General features: G+C 47.2%; 2 protein-coding genes across 3 annotated transcripts in view; both read left to right on the plus strand.

The window, feature by feature from the left end:
* Window positions 1-2,153: 2,153 nt before the first annotated feature.
* On the plus strand, window positions 2,154-4,297 carry ddx28 (DEAD (Asp-Glu-Ala-Asp) box polypeptide 28). The gene has a single exon (XM_037456559.2). The coding sequence runs from the start codon at window positions 2,345-2,347 to the stop codon at window positions 4,019-4,021; it is 1,677 nt and encodes a 558-aa protein (XP_037312456.2). The 5' UTR covers window positions 2,154-2,344; the 3' UTR covers window positions 4,022-4,297.
* Window positions 4,298-6,065: 1,768 nt separating this feature from the next.
* Window positions 6,066-23,683, plus strand: part of tln2a (talin 2a) — a 66,777-nt gene continuing 49,159 nt past the window's right edge. For both annotated transcript variants that reach the window (XM_037489335.2, XM_062561819.1), the window contains exon 1: window positions 6,066-6,231. The gene's annotated coding sequence lies outside the window, so the exon portion shown is untranslated. The remainder of the gene's footprint in view (window positions 6,232-23,683) is intronic.

The following is a 23,683-nucleotide window of genomic DNA, read 5'->3' on the forward strand; positions in this document are numbered from 1 at the left end:
CTAATTGTCATAACCAGGGCTGCTATGAGAAAATAAAAAATAAATAATAAATAATGGGATTCTCTTAAACAAACAAAGTACAATCATGTTAAAGATGCAGCTTTTGCAACTGCAATGGACTCACATGACTCAAACAATTCTCAATTCACTGTATACGTTCAGATTTATCACACAATTATTCTTAACAAATGTTATCATACGTGGACCATTTCAAAATTGTGTGGCAGTCACGTGGTTTGACTGCACTTTCTCCTGCGCAGCGTACATGCTAATTCAGGTTACGATGTGTTTTATCTTCGCGGATGACCTTTGAAGAGAGAAGATAAAAAACACAAATTGTGTGGGAGGCTGAAGATGCGGTTTGTGATATTATGTTCTCGTAGTTAGTAAGTTATAAAGGGGGAAAAAAACAGCTTCTGCCCCCACACTGGTCCTGTTTGAGAGGTGTCAATCTTTCAAGGATTGGGCTTTGCCGACACTGCAGAAATGCACCTTGACAACTCTCACGGTGTTCACTAAATGTCAACAAATTGCATGCAGTTCTACACCAGAAAAACAACTGAAATAAATGTGAGGCTCACTTATGCTATTATACTGATTGGAATACAACATATACTTTATTCTCCAACATTTGAACATTGAAAGGAACTAAACTTTGTCATGCCTGTGAGTTATTTGTTATTAAAAGTCCTAATTGCTTTGGGATTGACATATATTTATAAACAGTATATTACGATAATGCAGCAGTGGATTGGAGGAATTTATGATGAATGTATTTCTTAGAATAATTCTTCAAAAAAGAATGTGTTATTTTGATGTCATGCAAAAATATTTTAAACTTGGCAGTTTAGTTCTGTTGAGGATTTCAGGGGACGTTAAATCTTCCTGGTTGATTAATGCTGCCCTCTTTTGTTCAGTAAGAAAAACTGATTCTTCTGATGAGTCAGAACTACTGTTGCAAACCCTGTGTCTTGACATTAAAAACAGCTACACGTTTTAATCTCTATTCTCTATGGATATGATCAGTTTATTTTTTTAAAATAAAAATCTAGTAAATGCCGAGCTTAGCTCATTCTTTTTGTCATAAGAAGACCTCCTGCAGTTCACAAGGGATCCACAGCATTGGCTTATCCAACACGTGACAAAGATTCAATTACTGAACGTGTGTGTGATGTTCTAAAGCTAATCAATCAATGAGCCAATTCATTCAGGACATGGAAAGGGTAGCTGATGTAAGATCAATGTGGCAGCAAAATATATGTGTATTGATTTGACTTGGATGTAGCATAGCATTTTTAACAGGAATACTGCACTAGTTCATTGAACACATTGTCAGCAGTATTCAGTTCAAGCAACTGCTGCGGAGGTCAACCTGCACAAATATTTTCATCAGGGAAGATATAGGCCATAAAATAATTTTGTAAAATAGGCAGACATTCTTCCACACCCCAATCAAACCATGCGTTATCTTTGATATATTTCTATTCATATTGTCTAATGTAAAAAAAGTGAATCCTACGTCAATTTGACCCCTATCAATGTTTAAGTCTCTAAATAAATAATTGTATCATCATCATCAGGCATCAAAAGGCAAAGCCACTGCAAGCCTTTGGGCTGAAGGGAAATATTTACTGCAGTGTCTATAAAAACCTTCCATGTTTTTTAAAGTAATACTTCAATCAGGGAGATTTTATGCTGATCTGCATATGTCTCCATAATAGCTCAATAGATATTTTCCGGATGTTTAAGGAGGTGGGTAGTTTTAAAATGTAATTCGCTATTTAGGTAGTCAACAAACAAGCACAAAGTTCTGATAAAACACTTGATGAACAATTTGAATTATTTGTCAGTTTTAAAAGGCTCTGGTAACAATGTACCCCAAGGGTAAAGATGTTAGCATGTTTGAAGGTTACTGGAGGGTTCATTATTTTACATAGAGAACGCAATGTAAAATTCTATCTCTACATTTAGCCAAGCCTGTGAATATTGTTAAACAAAAACCTTTGCAAACAAAAAGTTTATGGAAATACAACATTATTGCAGCAGTTGTACGAGGTGTATTTAATTTATTTTGTTAAAAAAGTTTAAAAAGACGTTTGTTTGAACACATGCGTTTAAATAAACGTCATCAAGTTCCGCCTGATTTGACGTCATCAACATTCGCCAGGAAAGCATGGCGATATCGATGTCAAGTTGAGCAGGATGATAACAGATTTTCAGGGGTTTTTTTGAACATGTAAAATGACGTAAGATTCCCGAAGTGCTATTATCTTTATCCTCGTTTATTCTCCTTTTCATTCTTGTCAGCTGACTGTTGCTGCTGACAAGCCGATTAAACCACAAAATGCACTCTGTGAAGGTCGGCTGTTTTGCTTCGGCTGTATCACGAGCTCTCTGCTGTCGTGATTTTATTAAAGTGTCCGCGTGCTGTCGTGTGCATCGTTTTGTTAGTCAGAAAGCCGCCACGCCAGAGGAGACAGTTATTCGTGTTCCGCGCTACATGCAGAGGCGCGTTGAACACGTGAAACAGACCCGGGGCCAAACAAAAATCAACACCATCAAAGCTGGCAAGCTCTTGATCCAGAGCAAAAACTCTGATCTGAACCAATCTGCGGGATACACCCTTGGTAAGTTCGAGCCTCTTACTCTCTGCTCTAAAGGATGGAAGCACAACAAATCTTTCGGGGACCACTTTACCATCAACAACATCAAGACTGTAGCACCCTTTGTTGCTGAAAATCAGAATGAAGACGTCCAGCAGAACGCACCCGTGACTTTTAACAACCTCCGCATCTGCAAGGCACTGGTGGAAGGTTTGGAACGCATCAACATTACCCATCCCACCACTGTACAGCTGCAGACCATCCCAAAGGTCATGAAAGGTCACAACGTCCTCTGTGCTGCGGAGACGGGCAGTGGAAAAACCCTGAGTTACCTTCTGCCTATCGTTCAGAGACTGCAGGTTGAATCGGAGGTGGATGCTGAGAGCGCACGCGGGATCGGCGCTGTGGTTCTCGTGCCTTCCCGAGAGCTCTCCGAGCAAGTGGCCGCCGTGTCCAGGAAGCTGTGCGCCCCGTTAGGCTTGACGACGAGCACTGTGGGCGGAGGGCGGGGTGTAGGACACATCAAGAGCATCTTTAAGAGGGATCCTCCAGATATTCTCGTGGCCACACCGGGGGCCCTGATCAAGGCCCTGCGGAGACGCTGCGTGGACTTGAGCGAGCTCAGCTTCTTTGTGGTAGATGAGGCCGACACCATGTTTGACCCCAGCTTTTCTGACATGCTGGAGAATATCCTGCTCAGCGCGAACATTGCTAGGGATCCCAAAGAAACACGAGGTCCTGGCCACAAGGCCCAGCTGCTGGTGGTGGGCGCCACCTTCCCCGGGGGTGTCGGCGAAGTGCTCAGCAAGGTGACGGACCTCGGCAGCGTGGTGGTTATCAAGAGCAAGATGCTGCACTTCCTCATGCCGCATGTCAAACAGACGTTCATGAAGGTAAAGGGCACAGACAAGATCCTGGAGCTCCACCAAGCCCTGAAGATGCTCCAACAGAAAGAAGGTGGTGGTGGTGGTGCTGCACTGGTTTTCTGTAACAAGTCTGCCACCGTCAACTGGCTGGGGTACTCGCTGGAAGAGATGGGGATGCGGCACGCGCGACTGCAGGGGGAGATGCCGGCCGCGCTGCGTGCAGGAATCTTCCGAACGTTTCAGAAGGCCGGACAGACGGATGTGTTGATTTGCACGGACATTGCTTCCCGTGGGCTGGACACGTCCAGAGTGCGCTTGGTCGTCAACTACGACGCCCCAGAATCCCACACAGACTACATCCACAGAGCAGGGAGAGTGGGGAGGGCGGGAGGGCGAGAGGATGGGGAGGTTCTCACTTTTGTCACTCACCCGTGGGATGTGGAGTTGGTGCAGAAGATTGAGATAGCTGCACGTAGGAGAACTAGTTTGCCAGGGATGCAATCTGATATACGTGAGCCTAAACCCAAAGGAGAAGCAGATGTAGAGGAGTAGGAGGTCCTTGTGTTTTCTTTTTTCTATGTTTGCAAATAGTGGTGACATGTTGCTGTGTTTGCTAGGTTGTGTTGGGATACGATGAGAAACTGTAAATGTGTAAAATCAGAAACAATGAGCTGAATTTATTAAAAACAGTGGGCTGTTTTCTTTTGTCCATCTCAACTTATAAATATTAATATACAGTCATTCAAATATTTCAGGAATAATTTGTCTGATTTGTCTTCCCTACAACTTTGTAAAAAAATAAGTTCAATAAATATTTTGATTTTGTAATGTGGGAATATCCTGGATTTTCTGAAGATACCAACCCTTGTATTTTTTTTTAATTTGTACTGCCTGTGTTCAGTCACAAGGTGGCAGCATTTGTCTGATTTCAGCTTATGTTAATTGGCTGCACAGTTTATCGGTCAAAACATGCAACTTATGCTTGCTGACACACTGAGGAGTCAAAAGCCCGACTGGTAGTTTTTATTGAGTGTTTGTGGGGGATGTTATTTTATTTAGTACAGGAACACCTTATTAGGTTATAGCACTGATGATGAATTGCCAAGTTAGACGCACCCTGAAATCTAATTTCGTAGGTCTGCTTTACTTGAAAATGATTTTTCCCCCTCTTGCATACCTATGTGTGTCTTGTTGAAAAAAAACTGCTACAGTCTTTCAGCTCTTATTTCGGAATAACCTATCCTTTGACCATTATTTCCTGATTTAGGTGGTGTTAAGCAGGACTTCATTTGTTTATCACATGAATAATTGATACCAAAAACTTAATCTGAAATAAATTAGCTCTTTGTCCCTCAGACATGTTACATACCTGATGATGGAGTGCTTCTGGAAGTAAAGATTGTAGAAGCAGACAGAAGGACAGACGTGTTGACGGCTATGACAGTCACAAGGGGCTTCCCTCAGAATGTCTGCAATCTGGCTAAGATTGTCCCGCTCCGGCTCATCCTCTCAAGCTTTGCCCCACCTTAGGTTCACATTTCAGCCAACTTTACCCCGACAACAAGGACATCCATTTATAGCATGTGGAGCAAATGCTTCCTATCCCTCAGTTTATATTTTTGTCCTGCTTCACCTCCAGCGACCCCTGCAAAAATAATAATCTCTATCAAATGTCTTTCTTCCAGGGAGTTGCTGGGCCCAGCGTTTAGTATTTTATGGCTGAAATAATTTTAGCTCTTGCACTTAAAGGGCCACTTCAACCGTTTCACTCATTATTGGTTTAGTCAAAACGAAGCATAGCCACTATGTGAAAGACTGTCGTTAAAGTGTTTGTTGAATTGGATATTTAACCTCCATTGTGCATAATGAGTAGACTGCACCTTTGTCCGCTGAAGGAGCGAGGTTTCTCTCTGTCTATCCAAATTGAACACCTGTATAGTTAAGCAGACAATCATGATCAACTATGTAACTACAGACGAATCACTTGAGAATTTTTAACTGATCAAACTATTTACCGTAGCCTATTTACTGTACAAAACATTACTGTATATAAGCAGCACCAGTCAAAGGTTTGGACACATTTTTTCATTCAATTCAATGAGACATTTGACTGTAATTATAGATCCATCATCTGTATATGTTCCGAGCCATGTGTGTTTTTATGCAAAACAGTACTAAATGGATGTAGTATCTTAGATGATGCGATCCCGGTTTTGAAAGGGAGAAGTGGGTCCGAGGTTGCTAGTTGTCACCACCCTCAGCCTACAGTAAAATAAACAATGGCCTATATTTGAGCAGGTGTTGAGGCTTGGATGCCTTTCACAGGGAAATCTCCTTTCATTTTCCCTTTTGGCTTGAGACCAATACTTAAGGGCATTTACTTTTTACCCATACAGAGCCAGATAACCTGCAGCCAACCAACGACAACAGAAAAAGACCCATTACTAGAATATATATATACAAAAATAAAGAAACCCTTAACCCCCTCCTCCAATTTGTAGTCTACGTTTACAACGTGGGTGAACTGATGGACTACAAACGTTCGGTCCATTAATGATGACGCATTTCCTCTTCACCCCACCGTAGGATTATCTCCCCCCTCCCCAATTTACACACATAGTGCCGCTGCTCGCGCACTGTCCAGCCACTTGGAAATTCCTCTCAGCGCGGAGGGAATTCTACTCGTGAGAAGCGGGACTGTCGGCCCATGTGCATCTTCCCCGGGCTGCCCTGCTTGAGATGCCCGTGTAGTGCAGCGGAAGGTAGGTGTACCACCACGTTACGATGATCCGCTTATTCCGCTGCCCATCGCTCCCCGCACCGGGGCGGGGGGGGGGGGGCGATCCGTCCGACCGGCTCTGCGAGGAAAAGGGTTTTGATAAAACCCGCACGTTGTGTGTGAGTGTGTGCGCGCGTGTGCATGAGCCCGGCGTGAGTCTCTCTCTCCCCCCCACCCCCCCCCGCATGGGAGCCTCTCTGTTGACCACTTCGTTACATTTCGTTTTTCCTCCGGCTTTTGAATGAATCGCTGCCTGAGAACCTGAGTTGTGCTCAGAATCAACAGAACTTGTGGCGCCTTCAATTTCGGACTTCTCTATTGACATTGTTTTATTTAAAAAAAAAAATGTCACGACTTTACAGGACACTGGGCTTGGGGAGGGGGGGGGGGTGCAGCCCACCGCCATGTTACGTTACCGGGGTCACTCGTGCCGCCACTATAACTCCTACAGTTTTCAACTTTTTTCTTTTTAATAATGCATGTCGAGATTAACTCGTACATTTCAAGGGCGGCAACCGGTGTAAAGCACCGTAGCTTCACCACACCGTTAACGGTCCTGCACCGTGCGGGGACACCTACGAGACCCCCCCCCCTCCATAAGGAAAGCAGAGCTGCATTGGAGAAGAGAAGACGTGTAGAATGATGCATGGCTTATGTTGCATGGATTGAGAGGGAGGGGGGGGGGGGCTGCCACGCCCCTTCATAGACAACACAGGCTGCCAATCACATGCGTCATCTGATGTTGTTCCTGCGGCCAATGTCACGATATTTTAAGACGTGCCCTCTGCCTATGTGGCAGGAAACTGAGTAGTGTGCCGAGCTTGTTTATGTGCCGAGCTTGTGCTTCAAGGATCAATAAAGTCCATTCTCCAGGAGGCGGGGTGGGGGTGCCCCTTGTGGGGCTGGGACTGGTCATGTGAGAATGGGCCACTGGGGATGAAGCCGGAGATGTTGGATGTGCAAGGGAGTTTTTTTTTTTTTTTGGCAGTTTAATGGGCAGGTATATCGTCGCCTGAAACCTCCCATCACCCGGACGCACACACACACTCCCCCACACGCCCTTGGCTTGTCAGAAGAAGACATATGACCTTATAGGCTGCTGGCCGCTCCAATGTTTCTGTAATGCCTCAGGAAGGAGAGCTCTCTTCTCACTGGTTTGCTACCCATCCTCCAGGTGTGTCTAACACCGCGCTGCGGTCCGTTTGGGTGTTTTGGACAGAATTTCTCATGGGAATGTTGCAGTGGCAGTTATAAAAATGGATTTTCCAGAGGTCTGTAGTTAATAAAGGTGCAAAGTAAATTGCGGCAGCAGTAGAATGTCATCCCATCCTCTCAAGCTGCCCTATGTTAAAATATGTCCTTTAAAAATGGCAGCTCTCGCTTAATGAGCCAGGCTGCTGTTCTTCTCCACCGATCAGTTGTGCTTCTGTTTCATCTCTGTGAAAATGTCATTTTCTTCAACCTCATCGCTAACCTTCACCATCAGCTGCTGCTGCTTAGAATTCATCTCTGCCACCAGCAACGGTCTAAATAATTGATTAGATTGACCAAACTCTATCTGGCTTACCCGACGTGAAAGGCTTCTTTAGTCATACGAGCTACCGCGCTGACCTTTTTGTAATGTGTCGATTGCGTCCATTAACCGCTAATGGCGGTTTGAAATCTTCACAATTCTAATCTTTCCTGAGTAGCTGTTCAGTTATTTGGTGCTGAAACGAGGGGCAGGGAAGTAGCCGCCGTGTGAATCTTCATCAAACGACACCGGAGTTTGCAGCGATGCTTTGCATCGGTGGAATAAGTTAAAACGCAAAGTGAGTTACTGTCACAGCAAAGCCCACAGCTCCTTGCCCGCTGAGATGTTAAACATGAAGATACTAATGCAAGCAATTTGCTGATTCCCAAAGTCTGCGTGAGTTTCTGCGGCGGTGTGCGGCTGGCTCGTGACGGCCCTTCATCCCGTCCGGCAGGGGAGGGGTTACTTATCAGCAGCACGTGGTTAATTCATTGATCGGCCCCCTTTTGTTCTGCGTGGAGACCGGCCTTTGCCGTCAACAGTGACCAAAGAGAGCAGGTAATAAACAACCTGTAATGACACTTTAAACCAAGAGGGAGCCCACAGTTTGCTGCTCATGCTCAGCCAGGCCGCTCTGTGGGGTACGAGAACGTGATCGGTAAAGAGGCTGGTGGAAGAGAAAGGAAACGCTGAGTTTGTGATCTGTGTTCCTTTTTGGTGCAAAAATTGGGATGACGAGGCTTTTTCTTTTTCCACGTGGATGCAAGCTGGAGTGTAAATATATGTGTGAGACAGAATTTAAGCTGCACAGAGAAAAATCTGGTTAAATTGCATCCCTTGACGCTTGTTCCAGAGTTGTTCTGATGTCTTGTTGAGTGATGAATGTTTATTCCTATTATGTGGCATGAGTTCTTCTGGGATTTTATTCTGTCTTTTGCCCCAATTCTCTCCTCAATCTTGGTAATGATGTGAAAACTGTGATAAGAATTGAATGAAGGCACACATATACTTGGGTATCATTCTTAAGACTTTCAATATGTAGTTTTCAATTTGGGTGGTGATTTAATTTGCAGACCTACACATCCTTACAGTTCGAGTTTGCAGTTGCTCTTCTATTTTTTTTTTTTCCTTGTGAGAGAGTTGCTGCTACAGTATTAAACACCACTTGCGGTGACAAAGCCACACTTGTTGCCTAACCTCTTAAAGCACTCCCATTTGCACCGTTAGCGTTGTTGTTATCAACGCTGGCTTTGAGCCACCGGCTAAAATGTTAAATCTCATAGAGCAAAAATAAATGGCGGGCAATGAAGAAATCACCTCGTTGCATTCAAATGACATTTTTGGTCTGCGCATAATCAGTGAAGCATTAAACCATTTCATTGAATGTTCCTTGTGTGAAGTGTATCTATTGGAGGCTGGTCATTGTTGGCTGGATGCAGCTGAGTCTTTTTGGAACACCCCTTCTTTCCGTTTTTTTTCTCCACCGCCCACTAAGTTCTGGTAAGCATGCACCGTCCAATGTGTATTTCATCACATAAATACATGGAAGCCGGTGGTTTGTCTGCCAGTACCACCACAAACTATTCCTGCTTTTGCTAATTTGTTGGTTTTAAATATTCTGCGTGAAGGATTTGTTTTTTGGTCTAAAATTAAACATCGTGGAGGAGGAGGAACAGTCTGTCTGAGCAGCCAGGGCCCTGAAGCCATCTCCATATGTGGTCCTGTCAGTGGACCCCCCATCCCCCCCCCCCACCCCAATCTAGGCTAAAAACACAAAACCTTGATCCTGCTGAGAAGTCTAGAGCAGCAGGTACTGTGTTAAGTTGTCATAGCGATGCGGGATGAAAACTCTCGTTTTGAATGAACGGTTACCTCAGTAGGGCGTGACAATTTTCATGACCACATCATGTTTACCAGTTGTAATGGATTGACTTTGTCAGACCATTTGGCCCATTGTTTGATTGCTGTATGTAGTTTGTATGAACACTATGTCATTTGACGCTTGTTGACGTACGAGCGAAGCCCATGTTGCCACGCTGACGAGTTAAATGTTCACCTGAATGATCAAAGCGTCTATTTTGTTTGCTTGTGCTAAAATGTCCCGATCAACACTTCAAAACATGACAATCTTTGCGGGGACTACACACATCATGCTCATGCGTCTGTAATGCCATTGTATGTATCGGCTACACCCTGAAGCTCCAGCAGAGAACACCAGGAGAGAAGAGGGGACGTCCTGTGGGTTATATTGATCTTTTGGAAATGAATACCGGCTATATATGCACCAAGTGTCTTTTTTTTTTTTATTTTATTTTTTTTTAGCTTCCCATAACTGTTTGGTGATGGATCTGCTATAGCTGGACCCTACTATTGCATTCATGTGTATTTCACCACTGGTGGTGTTGATTTTGGTTATCCTTAATAAACTGTCTATCGTTTATTTTTTTCCGTGGGACCAATGTAAAATGTGGCATTGGGGAGTTGTGATCTGAGCTTATTGTTTACATAATTCCATTGCCGGGCCGTCAATCTCCCCCCCCACCCCCCCCCCCCCCTCACTGCCTGGAATTTGATCTGCTCTGAAATGTGTTTCAGGTTGCAGTTGCATGAGCTCTTCGGCTATTACTGGCGTGCATCTCTGGCAGAAATCCCTGCTGCCATGGTTGCCAGCTCAAGGCTCATGTCTCTTAGTCACCAGGCCAGAAATGTAACCTAATCAGGTGTCTGCTGCTGCCGGGACCTCGGGCACACGGCGCGCTGTGAACAGACCGGCTGCTCCGTACCAAACGTTGTGCGGCCTGGCAACATTGTGCTAAACCACACCCTTTCGTCTCTGCGTGTCAAAAGCTTGAATGAATACTTCAGTTACTTTGAGCAATGGGGAGAAATATGCCTTTTTCTGCTTGGGGGGTGGCGGCTTTTGATCTTGCCAAAGAAACCAGGAAGATGTACGAATTCCCTCAAGATAAAACAATCGCACCGGGATTGAAAAGTCTGGGAGGAGGATTCATTCAGTGGACTCCTTGATGACAAATACTGCTTGTTGCGGTTATTTCTGGTGTCATATCCGAAGCGTGTTTGCATGCGTCACGCCAAGCGTCGCGGATGAGTCAGAAAACATCCAACATTCAGGTTGGCTTTTTTTGCGCCGTAGAGTGTGTGCGCAGTCTTAACTGGTGTCCACACTGTAGATATTATGAGAGGAGATAAATAATGGGCATTTGAAAAAGACAGGATGTCAATTGGATCTGCCACCGAAATGATTAGTCCTTCTTTTCCCTGCTGCTTTGAAGGCAGTTGGGTGAAACTATCTATTACATCAATTACAAATGTTTTTTTCATTACTCAACGTGTTTGTGTTTTGCTGACAGAATTTCCCCATTTGGGTCACTCGTCAAATTCTCTTTTGGCCTTGTGATGCCGCGGTGTTGGAATTCCCCGGGAAGTGACTGCGGGGCTTCTTTGAGCAGGGTCCATTGAACATTTAGGGAGTGCTGGAATCTTATCCCACCCCTCCTGCAGCCCGGGGCATCTATTCTTGGTTTTGTCTTGAGGATAAATTCTTGCTACAAATGTTTGGTAGCCATTGCATGGGGGGTGACCCCCCCCCCCCCGCCCCCCCTGTATAAGGCAGAGCTGCCTGCAGAGGGGCTGAAATGGTTCTGGCAGAATTCGAAAGAGGGGGGGGGTGTTCTGCATGTGTGAACGTGATGAACGGGTACTTTGAATGGATGAAATTATCAGTAAACTCCTCTCACAATATCTTTTTTGTTCGCTACCACTGTAGACAAAAAAAAGAGGCTTTTGGTATTATTAATTTCTTCTTTTGTCATATATGGTTTTAAGCATGTTGACTAATATGGGCAGCCTCATCGCTATGTGTGAAGGCCTCATCGAACACCGTGACACTTGACCACTTTGCTGTTGGTTAGGCCTCACTTTGCAGCCCTCTCGGACCTATCCAACCTGAACGGCACCCGAAAGAGCACTTAAAGTGGCCGTCAATACAGGCCCGTTACGCAACCGTACCTTGGATGCTCCTTGCCCTTGGCTAAAAAATCTCTCCGGCTGGAAGAGAATTGCTTGCACTTCCCACCTCCCTGCAAGCCTCAGATGTTGCCTGTGGAGGTTGTAGAGTTTGAATAGCGCTATATAAGGGCAACCGTTCTTTGTTTATTAGTTAGGAGAGTACGCTGGAGTGCTGCCAGGCCTCTCGGAGTACAAAATGGGGACAGAAGGAAGAAGACGAAACACCACTCAAACACACCGGGTACAATATGCGGAGCTGTAAACAGTGCTTTTTTTTTTTTTTTTGTGCAGCGTTTTGAGTGCGACAGCTGGCTTACATTACAGGGGGGCGAGGGGATAGGGGGGGGGGGGGGCTCAGTGCTAATCAAGGGGCCGAAAATAGACTTTTATCTATGTGCCGTGCTATGGGCAGTGTGTGTGCAGCTAACCCTCAAGGAAACAGTGGTCACATCAGCTGCTTCCCACTGTCTTTGTCCGGTGGGGTGACGAGCAGTGGAGCTTGTGGGAGGGAGGGCCTCCACCTGCAGCAGCACTGCGTGTGTCTTGGTGGTATTGTCAGTGTACCTCAGGTAATCGGACCTATGAACCACGAGGCCTGCTAGGTTTTTAGATTTGAGGTTCCTCTTATGCCTGATGAGACGTTGGAGCCTCTCCGATGAGGTGGTTGCTGGAGTGTGCTGTTGCCCCTTTGCTTTGTTGGTGAAGGGGCAACCTGTGTGTCGGGCATTTTATAAACCGCATTAAATGTCAAACGTGCTCCTGTGTCTCAAGAGACAAAGCTTTGAGTGGTTTTGATGTGAAGGTGGTGAGATGATTTATTTTATTAGCTTTGTTTAATGGAGCTTGATCTGTCTCGACATTTATAAACCTTTTTTAATGATGCCATCTCTCTAATGAACGCATGTATATGAACGCTTCAATAAGGCTCCGGTTTATTACGGCAATAGTGGAGGTTGGAGTTCAGTGTCCGGGCTTTATGTCATTAGCATGACTGCACAGTTTGCTACGGCGTTGCGTTGTTCATTTAATGCACGCTGCATGAGCCGCATGCTGCAGAGCAAGGCCTTACCTACAACTTGCTGTTTGCTTTGTTGAGGATTAATGAAAAGCATGGGACTCGATGCTCAATAAGTACTTCTCCCTTTCTTTTTCCCAAGGCTGCTGTCTGCAAGGCTTTGCGTAATCAGTTTGAATATAATTGACATAATCCAATATCTGTTTTTCTGCTGTGTCAATTTAAAATAAGGCCGTTTATAGTAATCTTCTGAGCCTAAAGTTGGTGCGCACAGGGTTTCACATCCACGTGTCTCTGGGGAGCTTGTTCTCCGTCTGGCTACCAGACAAATGCTGCATTGTCCGATTCCTTTCTTCAGAAAGATTGTAGCGCCTTTGCCTTTTTGGACTGGGTGCAGAATGCCAGCATTGTGTTCGGCTGGGTTACTTGCCTCCCCGCTGCAGTGCACATCCTCGGCTAAATGACTTGGGAGGGCACCCACCCACCCCTTCACCTCCTTGACTACATGATGAATGATTTCTCTGTTTTTTTTTGTTTTTTTTTCAGAAGATGTGCCCATACTGTTAAAGTCAGGCGTCCTTTTATCGCGCTACAAGATTACCTGTGTTTGTAAAGCTGGTGGGCAAATACCAGGCGGGACGTTTTACTGCTGGCTGCCGTTCAGGGGAATGTTCACACCGAGGACGTGGTGCTGATTTGGAGTTGGCGACGTGCGTTGGTAAGGTGGTGGATTTAAATGCCGCTTACAAGTGATAGATGGGGAAATGGGATTTTGGTGTCTGATCTATTTTTCCCCGGATGTCCAGTGCAGCCTGTTCTGTTAACTGCGCTGCCAAGCTGTTTACTTTCATGCAGCCGTGGGAGCCGACCTGAGCGAACCTGGCATCCCCCGTGTGTGCTTTGACCTGCAACACATTCCACAGCTTCCCGTGACCCCACGGAGCTGTTTTAAAGCAGGCTGTGCTTTGAAGAAACACACGCACACACATGCACACACACACACACAAACTATTTATGTGGCGATGGATCACAAAGGTGGTACTTGTCACGCTTTTAGGCCTAAACAGGCAGGTTTACAGAGTTGGATGACAAGGGTGATATCTTTCATATCTCTGTCTGCACTATAGATATCAGTGCTGAAACCCACAGTTGTTTTGGGTCCTTCGGCTCATTGTGGGATGTGCGTACATGCCTGAAACATAAAGCAAAGCTTTCCGAACAGGTTAATTGTCACAAATTGTCATTTGTGTACACCCCCCCCCCCCCAATATGAATATAATTCTGTAGAGTTTAGGCTCATCATCTTCACTGTAGTAATTCCAGCATCCTGGAGTTTGTAGTGCTGGTCTCCTCCTTTCCCTCTCATGTTGTCAGGGTCGGTGCTGAAGCAGGCGGAAGCAGGACTCAAATGCAGAGGTTCTCGATCAAAAAGTGCTCTTTATTCCTGACAAAACCAATAACGTGCTCCAACAGCGGGGAACATATAGACAATGACACGACACTGGACAACAGGCACACAGGGCTTAAATACACAAGGGAGGTGCAGGTGATTGGACACAGGTGGAATCAATCAGGCAATCACAGGACAAGGCAGGAAGTGAAGTTACCCAGGAACACAAGAGACATGAAAACTACAAAATAACACAGGAAGAGAGACCAAACCGTGACAGAACCCCCCCCTCAAGGACCGAATTCCAGACGGTCCTCAAGGGGAACAGAACCAGAGAAACACAGACAAGGGGAGGGAGGGTGGGAACCCAACGATCTTGGACCGCGCAGGGAACTCAGGGTGATGGCGGCCACTCGTCGGGTCCTTCGGGGGGTCTACCGCTACGGCGACCGGGCTTCAGGGTCTCGGGGGGGCGACCGCTACGGCGGCCGGGCTTCAGGGTCTCGGGGGGGCGACCGCTACGGCGGCCGGGCTTCCGGGTCTCGGGGGGCCGACCGCTACGGCGGCCGGGCTTCCGGGTCTCGGGGGGCCGACCGCTACGGCGGCCGGGCTTCAGGGTCTCGGGGGGCCGACCGCTGCGGCGGCCGTGCCTCGTGGCGGGGGGCGCCGAGCTGTGCGGCTGCGGCGTCGTCGCGGAGGGGGGCGCCGAGCTGTGCGGCTGCGGCGTCGTCGCGGAGGGGGGCGCCGAGCTGTGCGGCTGCGGCGTCGTCGCGGCGGGGGGCGCCGAGCAGTGCGGCTGCGGCGTCGTCGCGGCGGGGGGCGCCGAGCAGTGCGGCTGCGGCGTCGTCGCGGCGGGGGGCGCCGAGCAGTGCGGCTGCGGCGTCGTCGCGGCGGGGGGCGCCGAGCAGTGCGGCTGCGGCGACGTCGTGGCGGGGGGCGCCGAGCAGTGCGGCTCCGGCGTCGTCGTGGCGGGGGGCGCCGAGCAGTGCGGCTGCGGCGTCGTCGTGGCGGGGGGCGCCGAGCAGTGCGGCTCCGGCGTCGTCGAGGCTTGGGGCTCCGGCCCAACCCCTGACCCCACCCCCCCCTCAAGGACCGACTTCCAGGCGGTCACAAGAGGGTGGGAGGGAGGGGTCATCGTCGGGGGCCGTGGGGGCGGGGAAGGAGACTGGACTCTGGGGGCCGGAACGGGCGGAGACTGGACTCTGGGGGCCGGAACGGGCGGAGACTGGACTCTGGGGGCCGGAACGGGCGGAGACTGGACTCTGGGGGCCGGAACGGGCGGAGACTGGACTCTGGGGGCCGGAACGGGCGGAGACTGGACTCTGGGGGCCGGAACGGGCGGAGACTGGACTCTGGGGGCCGGAACGGGCGGAGACTGGACTCTGGGGGCCGGAACGGGCGGAGACTGGACTCTGGGGGCCGGAACGGGCGGAGACTGGACTCTGGGGGCCGGAACGGGCGGAGACTGGACTCTGGGGGCCGGAACGGGCGGAGACTGGACTCTGGGGGCCGGAACGGGCGGAGACTGGACTCTGGGGGCCGGAACGGGCGGAGACTGGACTCTGGGGGCCGGAACGGGCGGAGACTGGACTCTGGGGGCCGGAACGGGCGGAGACTGGACTCTGGGGGCCGGAACGGGCGGAGACTGGACTCTGGGGGCCGGAACGGGCGCTGACGGGCGTCTCGGCGCCGGAACGGGCGCTGACGGGCGTCTCGGCGCAGGAACGGGCTGGGGCAAGCGTCTTTGGACCGGGTCAGGAGCCGGGGCTGGAGGGGTTCGTTTCCTCCTCCTCCTCGGGCTCTTCCTCGGGTTGAGGAGGTCCCTTAGTTCCAGGCACGCCTTCTGATAGCTCCTGGGACCAAAAATGAAGTCCGTCTTGCGCTGGAAAAACGGGCTCCTCACATCCAGGTATTCCGGGCCCAAGTCGTACCAGGAGTCTGCTGAGTCCTTCTTTGGTCGTGTCATTCTGTCAGGGTCGGTGCTGAAGCAGGCGGAAGCAGGACTCAAATGCAGAGGTTCTCGATCAAAAAGTGCTCTTTATTCCTGACAAAACCAATAACGTGCTCCAACAGCGGGGAACATATAGACAATGACACGACACTGGACAACAGGCACACAGGGCTTAAATACACAAGGGAGGTGCAGGTGATTGGACACAGGTGGAATCAATCAGGCAATCACAGGACAAGGCAGGAAGTGAAGTTACCCAGGAACACAAGAGACATGAAAACTACAAAATAACACAGGAAGAGAGACCAAACCGTGACACATGTCTGCCTTTTGGTGCAATTGTGGTATTCCTGCAGAAAGATAAGCCGCCCTGGAGTCAGTCCCAATCTGCTGACCTAGCAAGAAACAATGGCAGCAGCCCCCCTCCCATACCGCCCTACCCTTAGCTCAATCCACCACGTGTTCCATCGTTATATCACTCGCTTTTTTTCTGCCGCCTAAATCTATCGCTGTCTTTCCGCCCAACGATCTCCCTTTCGCCCCCCCCACCCCCCCCACGAGTTCTCCCCTCGGCCCCTCTGCGAACAAGTCTGTCAACCCTTCAGCTGCAACCCAGTCGCAGGGATAAAAAGAGACCGGTGGCTTTGGCTTCTGGCTGTAGATCAGCGCACACACACATCTGATGGATGGATGGATGAAGTGTGGTGCATTGAAGAACAGATTATACTTGACATTTTAGAATTTTTTTCAATGCGTTTGTCTGCTTATATCTTCTCATTCATATGAAAACCGGTTGGATTCGAATCAGAATTACTGCATTTATGTTAGAAATGAAGAGGTGGAGCATTTTCCCAATGGGGATTTGTTCTGTACATTGTTCTGTACAACGACCATGCATCACCTGTCAATTTGATAACATCCTTTATGGCAGCACAAAAATGGTGCCACCACTGTGTGCCCCCCTTAACATTTCATTTAGCTGATGCTTTTATCCAACGCGACTTACATTGCATTGTAACCCATGCATCACATCTTTGCCTGGGGAGCAATTAGGGGTTGGGGGTCTTGCTCGGGGACACATCGATATGGGGCAGCCGGGATTCAAACCACCAACCTTGCAGCTCCCAGCCCACCACACTACTCCATGCGCCACCATCTACCCTTGCCTCCTTCATTACGGATCTGCCCTTTTTTTTTAAACACCTTTATTTAGTAATTTACCATTTAAAGTTCGCTAGAATCTAGAAAGGTGTGTGTGTGTGTGTGTGTGTTCAGATTCTCCAAGGCATGTGTGCCTGCCTTTGCCATTTGGCTCCCCCAAACAATGCAGAGTATTGAATGTGTACGAGGTGAATGGGGAGCGGCTCCTGTCTGCTCCTAACAATAGAATTGACAAGCGAGGGGCCCGGCCTTCACGTTGCTTGAAGTCTCTGGTTTGTTGGCTCACAATAGGCAGCAGCAGCCCTGTCAGGCAGGTTCCCTCCCGGGTCATGTGTTCCTTCTTGTCTGGTGTCCCTGAGCCTCTGTCCCGGGGGATTTTAATTGGTTCTCCCTCGTGCCGGTCTGCTTACCTGCGTGGAATCGTTATCTCTTCAACATTCCCTGGAATTACAGTTGGATTTTCCAAAAGGGCTCAGGAAGGTGCCGCACTTTCAAAAAAGGGCATTTGCTTGTTTTAAGGTACCTCCGACTTCAAAAGCTGCTAATGGAAAAGATAAGGAATGGCGGCGCGGTGCTTATCCTAATTAAAATGTGTGTCGATCCATATATAGCTGTTGACTAAATTGGGTTTGGGAGGCCAAAGCGACTGGAGCTCAGTTAAACGTCCGCTCGCAGCTGTCTACCCAGCGAGCACATGAGAGGACCCCCATATCTCTGCAGACGAGATGCGAGGGGAGATTAGGTCGGTAGCTCATGAAGAAGGCCGGTCTAGGGACTGGGCTTTGATGATTTATTGCGTCTTGTAAATGACTCCACACTGTGACTGTCTATAAGCGTGTTTTTTATGGCTCGTTATTGGGGTGACTTGAAGAGTGAAGACTCAGCAGCCATTATGTGACGTGTAAGAGGAAACCCATTGTATTGTCAGACAAGGCTGAAAATGCTCTGATTAGTTCCCCTTAATCAAGTCAGTTTTTGCGTAATTCTCTAAAGTAACTTATGCAGCATTCTCATTAGTGCAGGCAGCCATTTCTAGCCATGCACTACTCTAGTGCTACTCTTCTTCTACCCCCCCTTTTTTTTTTCTTTCTTGGCGGTTGTTCCTTTTTCAGCGGTAATGGTGTAAAGACGTCCTTGACTGTGTTCCACTGTGGCATTTATTGGCACTTACCGACCAAACTGACAATAGGAACATTGCAGTAAACTCCTAGAGGCTTTGAGATTCGACCACATCCACATTGAGATCTCATCTCTCGGTTAGTGTTTGGGGTTCATGCGAAGTGCCAAACATTAATCAAAGGTAACTTTTACATTTGAGGGATGTGTACGTTTGTTTTGAAGAGCGATTCAGTGGTGTTTGGTGGCACATAACTCAGTCCTCATCTAGGATGACCGTAACATATTTGCCTCTTTTTCCCTTAATGTATGGGTATTGTGCCAAAGTAAAATATTTAGTGGCCTTAATGAGGAGTAGAATTATACATTTTCATCAAAATCTAGCTAATCTATCCAACATTGTACAAGAGATATGTAAATGAAGCCTTTGTTTCAATTGAATTGTTCTCTAAGAATATGTTTTTGCCTTCCTTCGTTGTGACTGTGGCTGCTGGAAGGTACGCTGGGCAGACCTGCCATCATTTCATGTACTGTAACAGGCGAGAGGGGCACTGTGGTTGCAATTTCCTTTCATTGTTACTGCAGAATGTGGTCTTCAGAAAGCCATCACTTGAAAATTGCAATTTTATTTTGTAGACAAAGTCTCCTGTTGCTTCCCTTTGCACTACAGGTGTAAGCCGTTGCCTCTTTCTTAGCCTTGTGTTATGAAAACAAAAATGTCCAGAATCTTTTCTTTTCTTTTTTTTCCTGCAGGATCCCAGTCCTGATGTTCTGCTCTAATGTCACTTGTCAGCAGACTCTTTCGGCAAACTTTCAAAAACCCTCAGAGAGCCTACGGAATGCTTTCATTTAGCCTCAAATTAGTTTACGGTGTTCAGCCAAATTACACACACACACACACACACACACAGTCCCATGCACACGCTTACTGGGACCCTCTCTCAAGCTAAAACAACCAGTGTAAACCAAGTGTAAGCACATTGTTTGCCGCTCTACTCCCATCCCCAACTTGGCTGGATGGGTTTGATTCCATCCAGCCAAGTTGGGGATGGGAGTAGAGCGGCAAACAATGTGCTCGGCTTGAACAGAGTCGAAAGGTCTGTGTAATTTCATTTGTAGCCGTGTTCCCAACCCCCCCCCCCCCCCCCCCCCCTTCTGGCGAGGGCAGGACTAATCATTGGGAATCTCTGCCCTCCCAAGAGAGGGTCGAATAGTTGCCTTGTATAGAAGAGAGACCGGGGTGGGGGGGTGGTGGTGGTGGTGTGTGTGTAAATGTGGCTGCGGGGTGTTTGATTCCCATAGATTGTCTGTCTATACCTAGACCAGATGAAATGGTTCGTCTGGTCACAGGGTTCCTGACCCCTTAACCTCTAATGGGGGGTGTGCGTGCGTGCGTGTGTGTGTGTGTGTGTGTGTGTGTGTGTGTGTGTGTGTGTATGTGTGCGTGTGTGTGCACACACGTGCTCGTGTGTGATTTCAAATCAACAGCTGTTCTCCAGATGCCCTTAACCCCCCCCCCCAGAAAAGGGGAAAAAATAACTCCATGAAAGATAATCCAAACCCCAAAAAGGGATTGAGGTTCAGGGAATATTTACTCTAGTTATACAGTCAAGACAAACGGGAACATTAATATTGTAAGTGTGCATGCGATGATTCGTTGATTAGTCGATGATCCAAAATATAACCCGACAACTATCGTTGCCCCTTTCAATACTTTACGTAATCGTCCAATGTTTTCCTGTGAATCATTTTATCCATTTTTTCGGATAATTATTCTGCAACGAATCCTCTCCTTGATAACATCAATGTCTGCGCGATACCATCTTAAACCGAATGGCAAAGTCGTTTTGATACTTGATTGGGGACGCTCCATTGGGCGGGTAAGTGGATTGCGGTCATTTAGTGGCCACAAACCGATGCATGGAGTGTACATGGACTCATTTCTTCTCTGAAAATAGTTCAAATTATATGTGGTGGTGTTGGAGACATGATCTATGAGAAATAATAAAGTGTCCAGGACATCGCTTCTGGGAAGATAAGTTGCTATTGACCTTTGCAAATCATTCTGCTTTCGGCGGCTCAAACTACCAACTTGAATCTGAGTGGCAGCAGGAATCCCACAGATGGAAATATCAAAACCTACATAAAACATTGGTTGATGCTGAGGAATATTTTACCATTCCTTTTTCCACTATAGCAGCCATAAGGTATTGATTAAATGTACCTGAAAATCCTCTTCTTTTTTTTTTTTAAATGTTGATGAAAGTTGTTTTGGATTTCCTTTTGGAGAGGAGATCCTCCTTCTGAATGATGGTATGGTGGCATATCGCAGGACTCCCCACCGTGTGAATTGCTGTTAAAGTGCTATTCCTTTACCAATATGCAAGCAAACCTCAGCCAGAGCAGATGGTTTGTGTTTATAAAGACGGAGTTTAAAAAGCTTGTTATTGAGCGCTGGGCTGAAAACTGGTGTCAGTAGCTTTCTCCCTCTGTGACCTTTAGTGAAACCGATATTTGGACTGAATGGTTATCTGCGTCACCCACATGGTATAAAATAGGAAGGCTTGCTAACTTTTAATCAGCATTTTGTCCGGGTGCATTGCACATTAATTCTGTCGTGTTGCCTCGGTGCCTTTTCTCTCTCTCTCTCTCTCTCTCTCTCTACTCTTTTGTTAAGCCAAATTGCAGAAGCTAATAAGCTCAATATGATGAGTGCAATTCTAGACAGGTGGCCTCCCGCTGAGAGGCCGACGGGTAACGAGTCCCCCACCACACAAGAACCTCCCCCTCCCCTCCCCTATATGTATTAACCTCAGATCCCATGGATCCATTTAGCTAATTGCATAGCTGGCTCTGCTGTGAGAATGTCGGGACGATTAGTACGTGGGCTCCGGTCCGCTTGCATTGCAGCGCTGAGCTGTGATATTGGCCTCCATTAAGGGGCTCTTCATTCCTTGGATAAAAAGAAATTGGAAAGCAGCGGGAGCATCATCCTGGCTTTGTTGTCCTTATTTTTGTCACTGCTCCTCAAATTTTACACCCGCATCCCGTTTTAAAAGAGGAATTTTTCTGTCCTTGCTGCGGTTTAGACGAGACGTGGCATTGGATAGATCAGGGCTTCATTAATGCGGAGGAGGTAGAGCGGGCCGTCCTTCATTCATTGTCCAGTAAGCTGTCCTTTTTAGCCTGAGAACTTAGATCCATCTTGAAGAACAATTTAGCAATTTTCACACTATTTTATCTTTTCTGGCTAAGCTTTGTTTTATTCTCCTGCGCACGACTCACTTCCTCAGAAGTATATACACACACGCACTCTGCTTTGCCCCATAACCGAAGCCGCCACTTTGACCTGTGTGAAATCCAGCTGTGTTGATGTGCGAGGTGCAGAGAAGTCACGGTGTGCAGCTTTATTAAAGCCTTATTTTTCGGGGGGGGGGCTGGCGCGAGTTGTTTCTCAGGCTGGCACCACATTGTCTGACCTTGTCCCCAACCCGGTCCTCCTCTGCGGTTTGTGATTAATGAAACTACAGGACGGCCGGAACAACGAAGCCCCCAGCGGCATATTGTTCTCCTTAAGATTGGTCGGTGGCGGTGTGCCCCTGTGTTCCACCTCTGGAAACCCCCGAGGAGTTCTCCCTCTCATTCAGTCTTTCCACCAAGATGGCTTCCTGACAGTTTATTTCTTTTTTTTTTTTTTTTTGGCGATTACATATTTCACAAGAGTTAATCTAGCAAGATAAAGTGAAGGTTTATTCTGTTTTCTTAAAGTAACTAATGGTGTTAGATGTCTCACGCCGATGGTTAGTTGTTTTTTTTTTTCTTAAAAGAATTCTGAATTTCTCCTCAAAGCAATGTCCCTCAGGCTCTGAGAAGATAATTATAGGAATGCAAATCTCTCTTTAAGTAATAGAGATAAGGTTTCTTTCCCTTTAGGCCTGTTTATTTTTTTTTTTATGTGACTGCTCAAATGTATTTACTTTGAGGCAAAACGCTTTGCATATCTCCTCTGTCACATTATTTTCAGCTCTTTGGAGCGGAGGTTCCTCTCCTATTTGTTGTTCGATCCGTTTCGATTTGTTCAGAATCGTTCACGTCACTCTCCAGTCGGACGAGTCGCTGCAACCAGAGCATCATGCAGCCTGGACAGTGACAATAACCCACGCCACATATTGGGACATATTCTACGAGTATTTCAATGGATTATTTCAGTTAAGAAACTATAGTAAAATACCACATATAGGAAACTGTCTTCTTTGTCCGCGCCATCGTCACTGCACGTGTTGCACACTTGCTGTTGTTTTATTGCATACAAGGTCAAATGGACTGTCTTCATGCAAGTAGAAGATGGTGAGCTAGATTTGGAGGACTGGATGATCGAAACCAAATTACTATTTTAAAGATTGTGATTGTGTTTTTGAACTGCTAAAACACACTAAAAAGGTCTTAACAAATAACACGTGAAAGGATTATTTGGTGACCGTCTATTCGACGTCCGCTTCTCACGAGAGCCATTTGGGCTTGTTCAATGAGGAGAAGCACAGGTGGAACTACTGAGTGAGTGGAGGCTGCGTTCCATCAAGTTGAGTTGGTGCATGTGCCCTGGGACTGGGACTGCGCCCCTCACTGATGTATAACGTTGTTCATCTCTCAACAGCTTGGGATTGTCGAGACAGAATTTGCCACTTGTGTTATGTGATATTTCATGTTTTCAAAATAAAACCGAGGGGGAGAGGCGGGGCTGCTGTGGCGGCATCTTTCTCCATGAAAGCGAGCCGATTACAGACCTGTAGCTAGCTCGCAGCTCGTTAGCATAACGAGCCACAGCTGTCAGTCATTGGGGAGTCGAACCCTTGCGGTCAAAGTTCTCCGTCAAAGCTCCGTGTCGCTGCTAAACATCGTTAAATGCTTGTGTGTTAAATGATTACAGTGCGTTTTTTTTCTTTTAAGTTAAAATGATTTGACTATTGTTTTTTGAAAGCGGCCGCACCTGGAGTGCAAAAGACCTTTTTCATTGACCAAAAAAAGAAAAGAAAAGCGGCCTTGAATAACAATGGTGTATATTTGCCTTTGCACTCACCAAGTAGAGCACCTGATTCACTCAGTTCACCGATAACAAGTTAGAAATGCTCCACGCAGTGTGTATTGGATTATTCATCCAGCAACATAATCGTATTAAATCGTAACTTTACAATCATGTGTTTTCTTACTGAGCTTTATTTGTGAGCGGCTTTGGCTCAGGAGATGAGCGGGTTGTCCCTTA

The sequence above is a fragment of the Pungitius pungitius genome, chromosome 4 (genome assembly GCF_949316345.1).
Source record: "Pungitius pungitius chromosome 4, fPunPun2.1, whole genome shotgun sequence".
NCBI classification, from domain to species: Eukaryota; Metazoa; Chordata; class Actinopteri; order Perciformes; family Gasterosteidae; genus Pungitius; species Pungitius pungitius.

Bases quoted from the DNA above. Each gene is read 5' to 3' on its own strand.
- ddx28 (XM_037456559.2), top strand. From the start codon at position 2,345: ATGCACTCTGTGAAGGTCGGCTGTTTTGCTTCGGCTGTATCACGAGCT.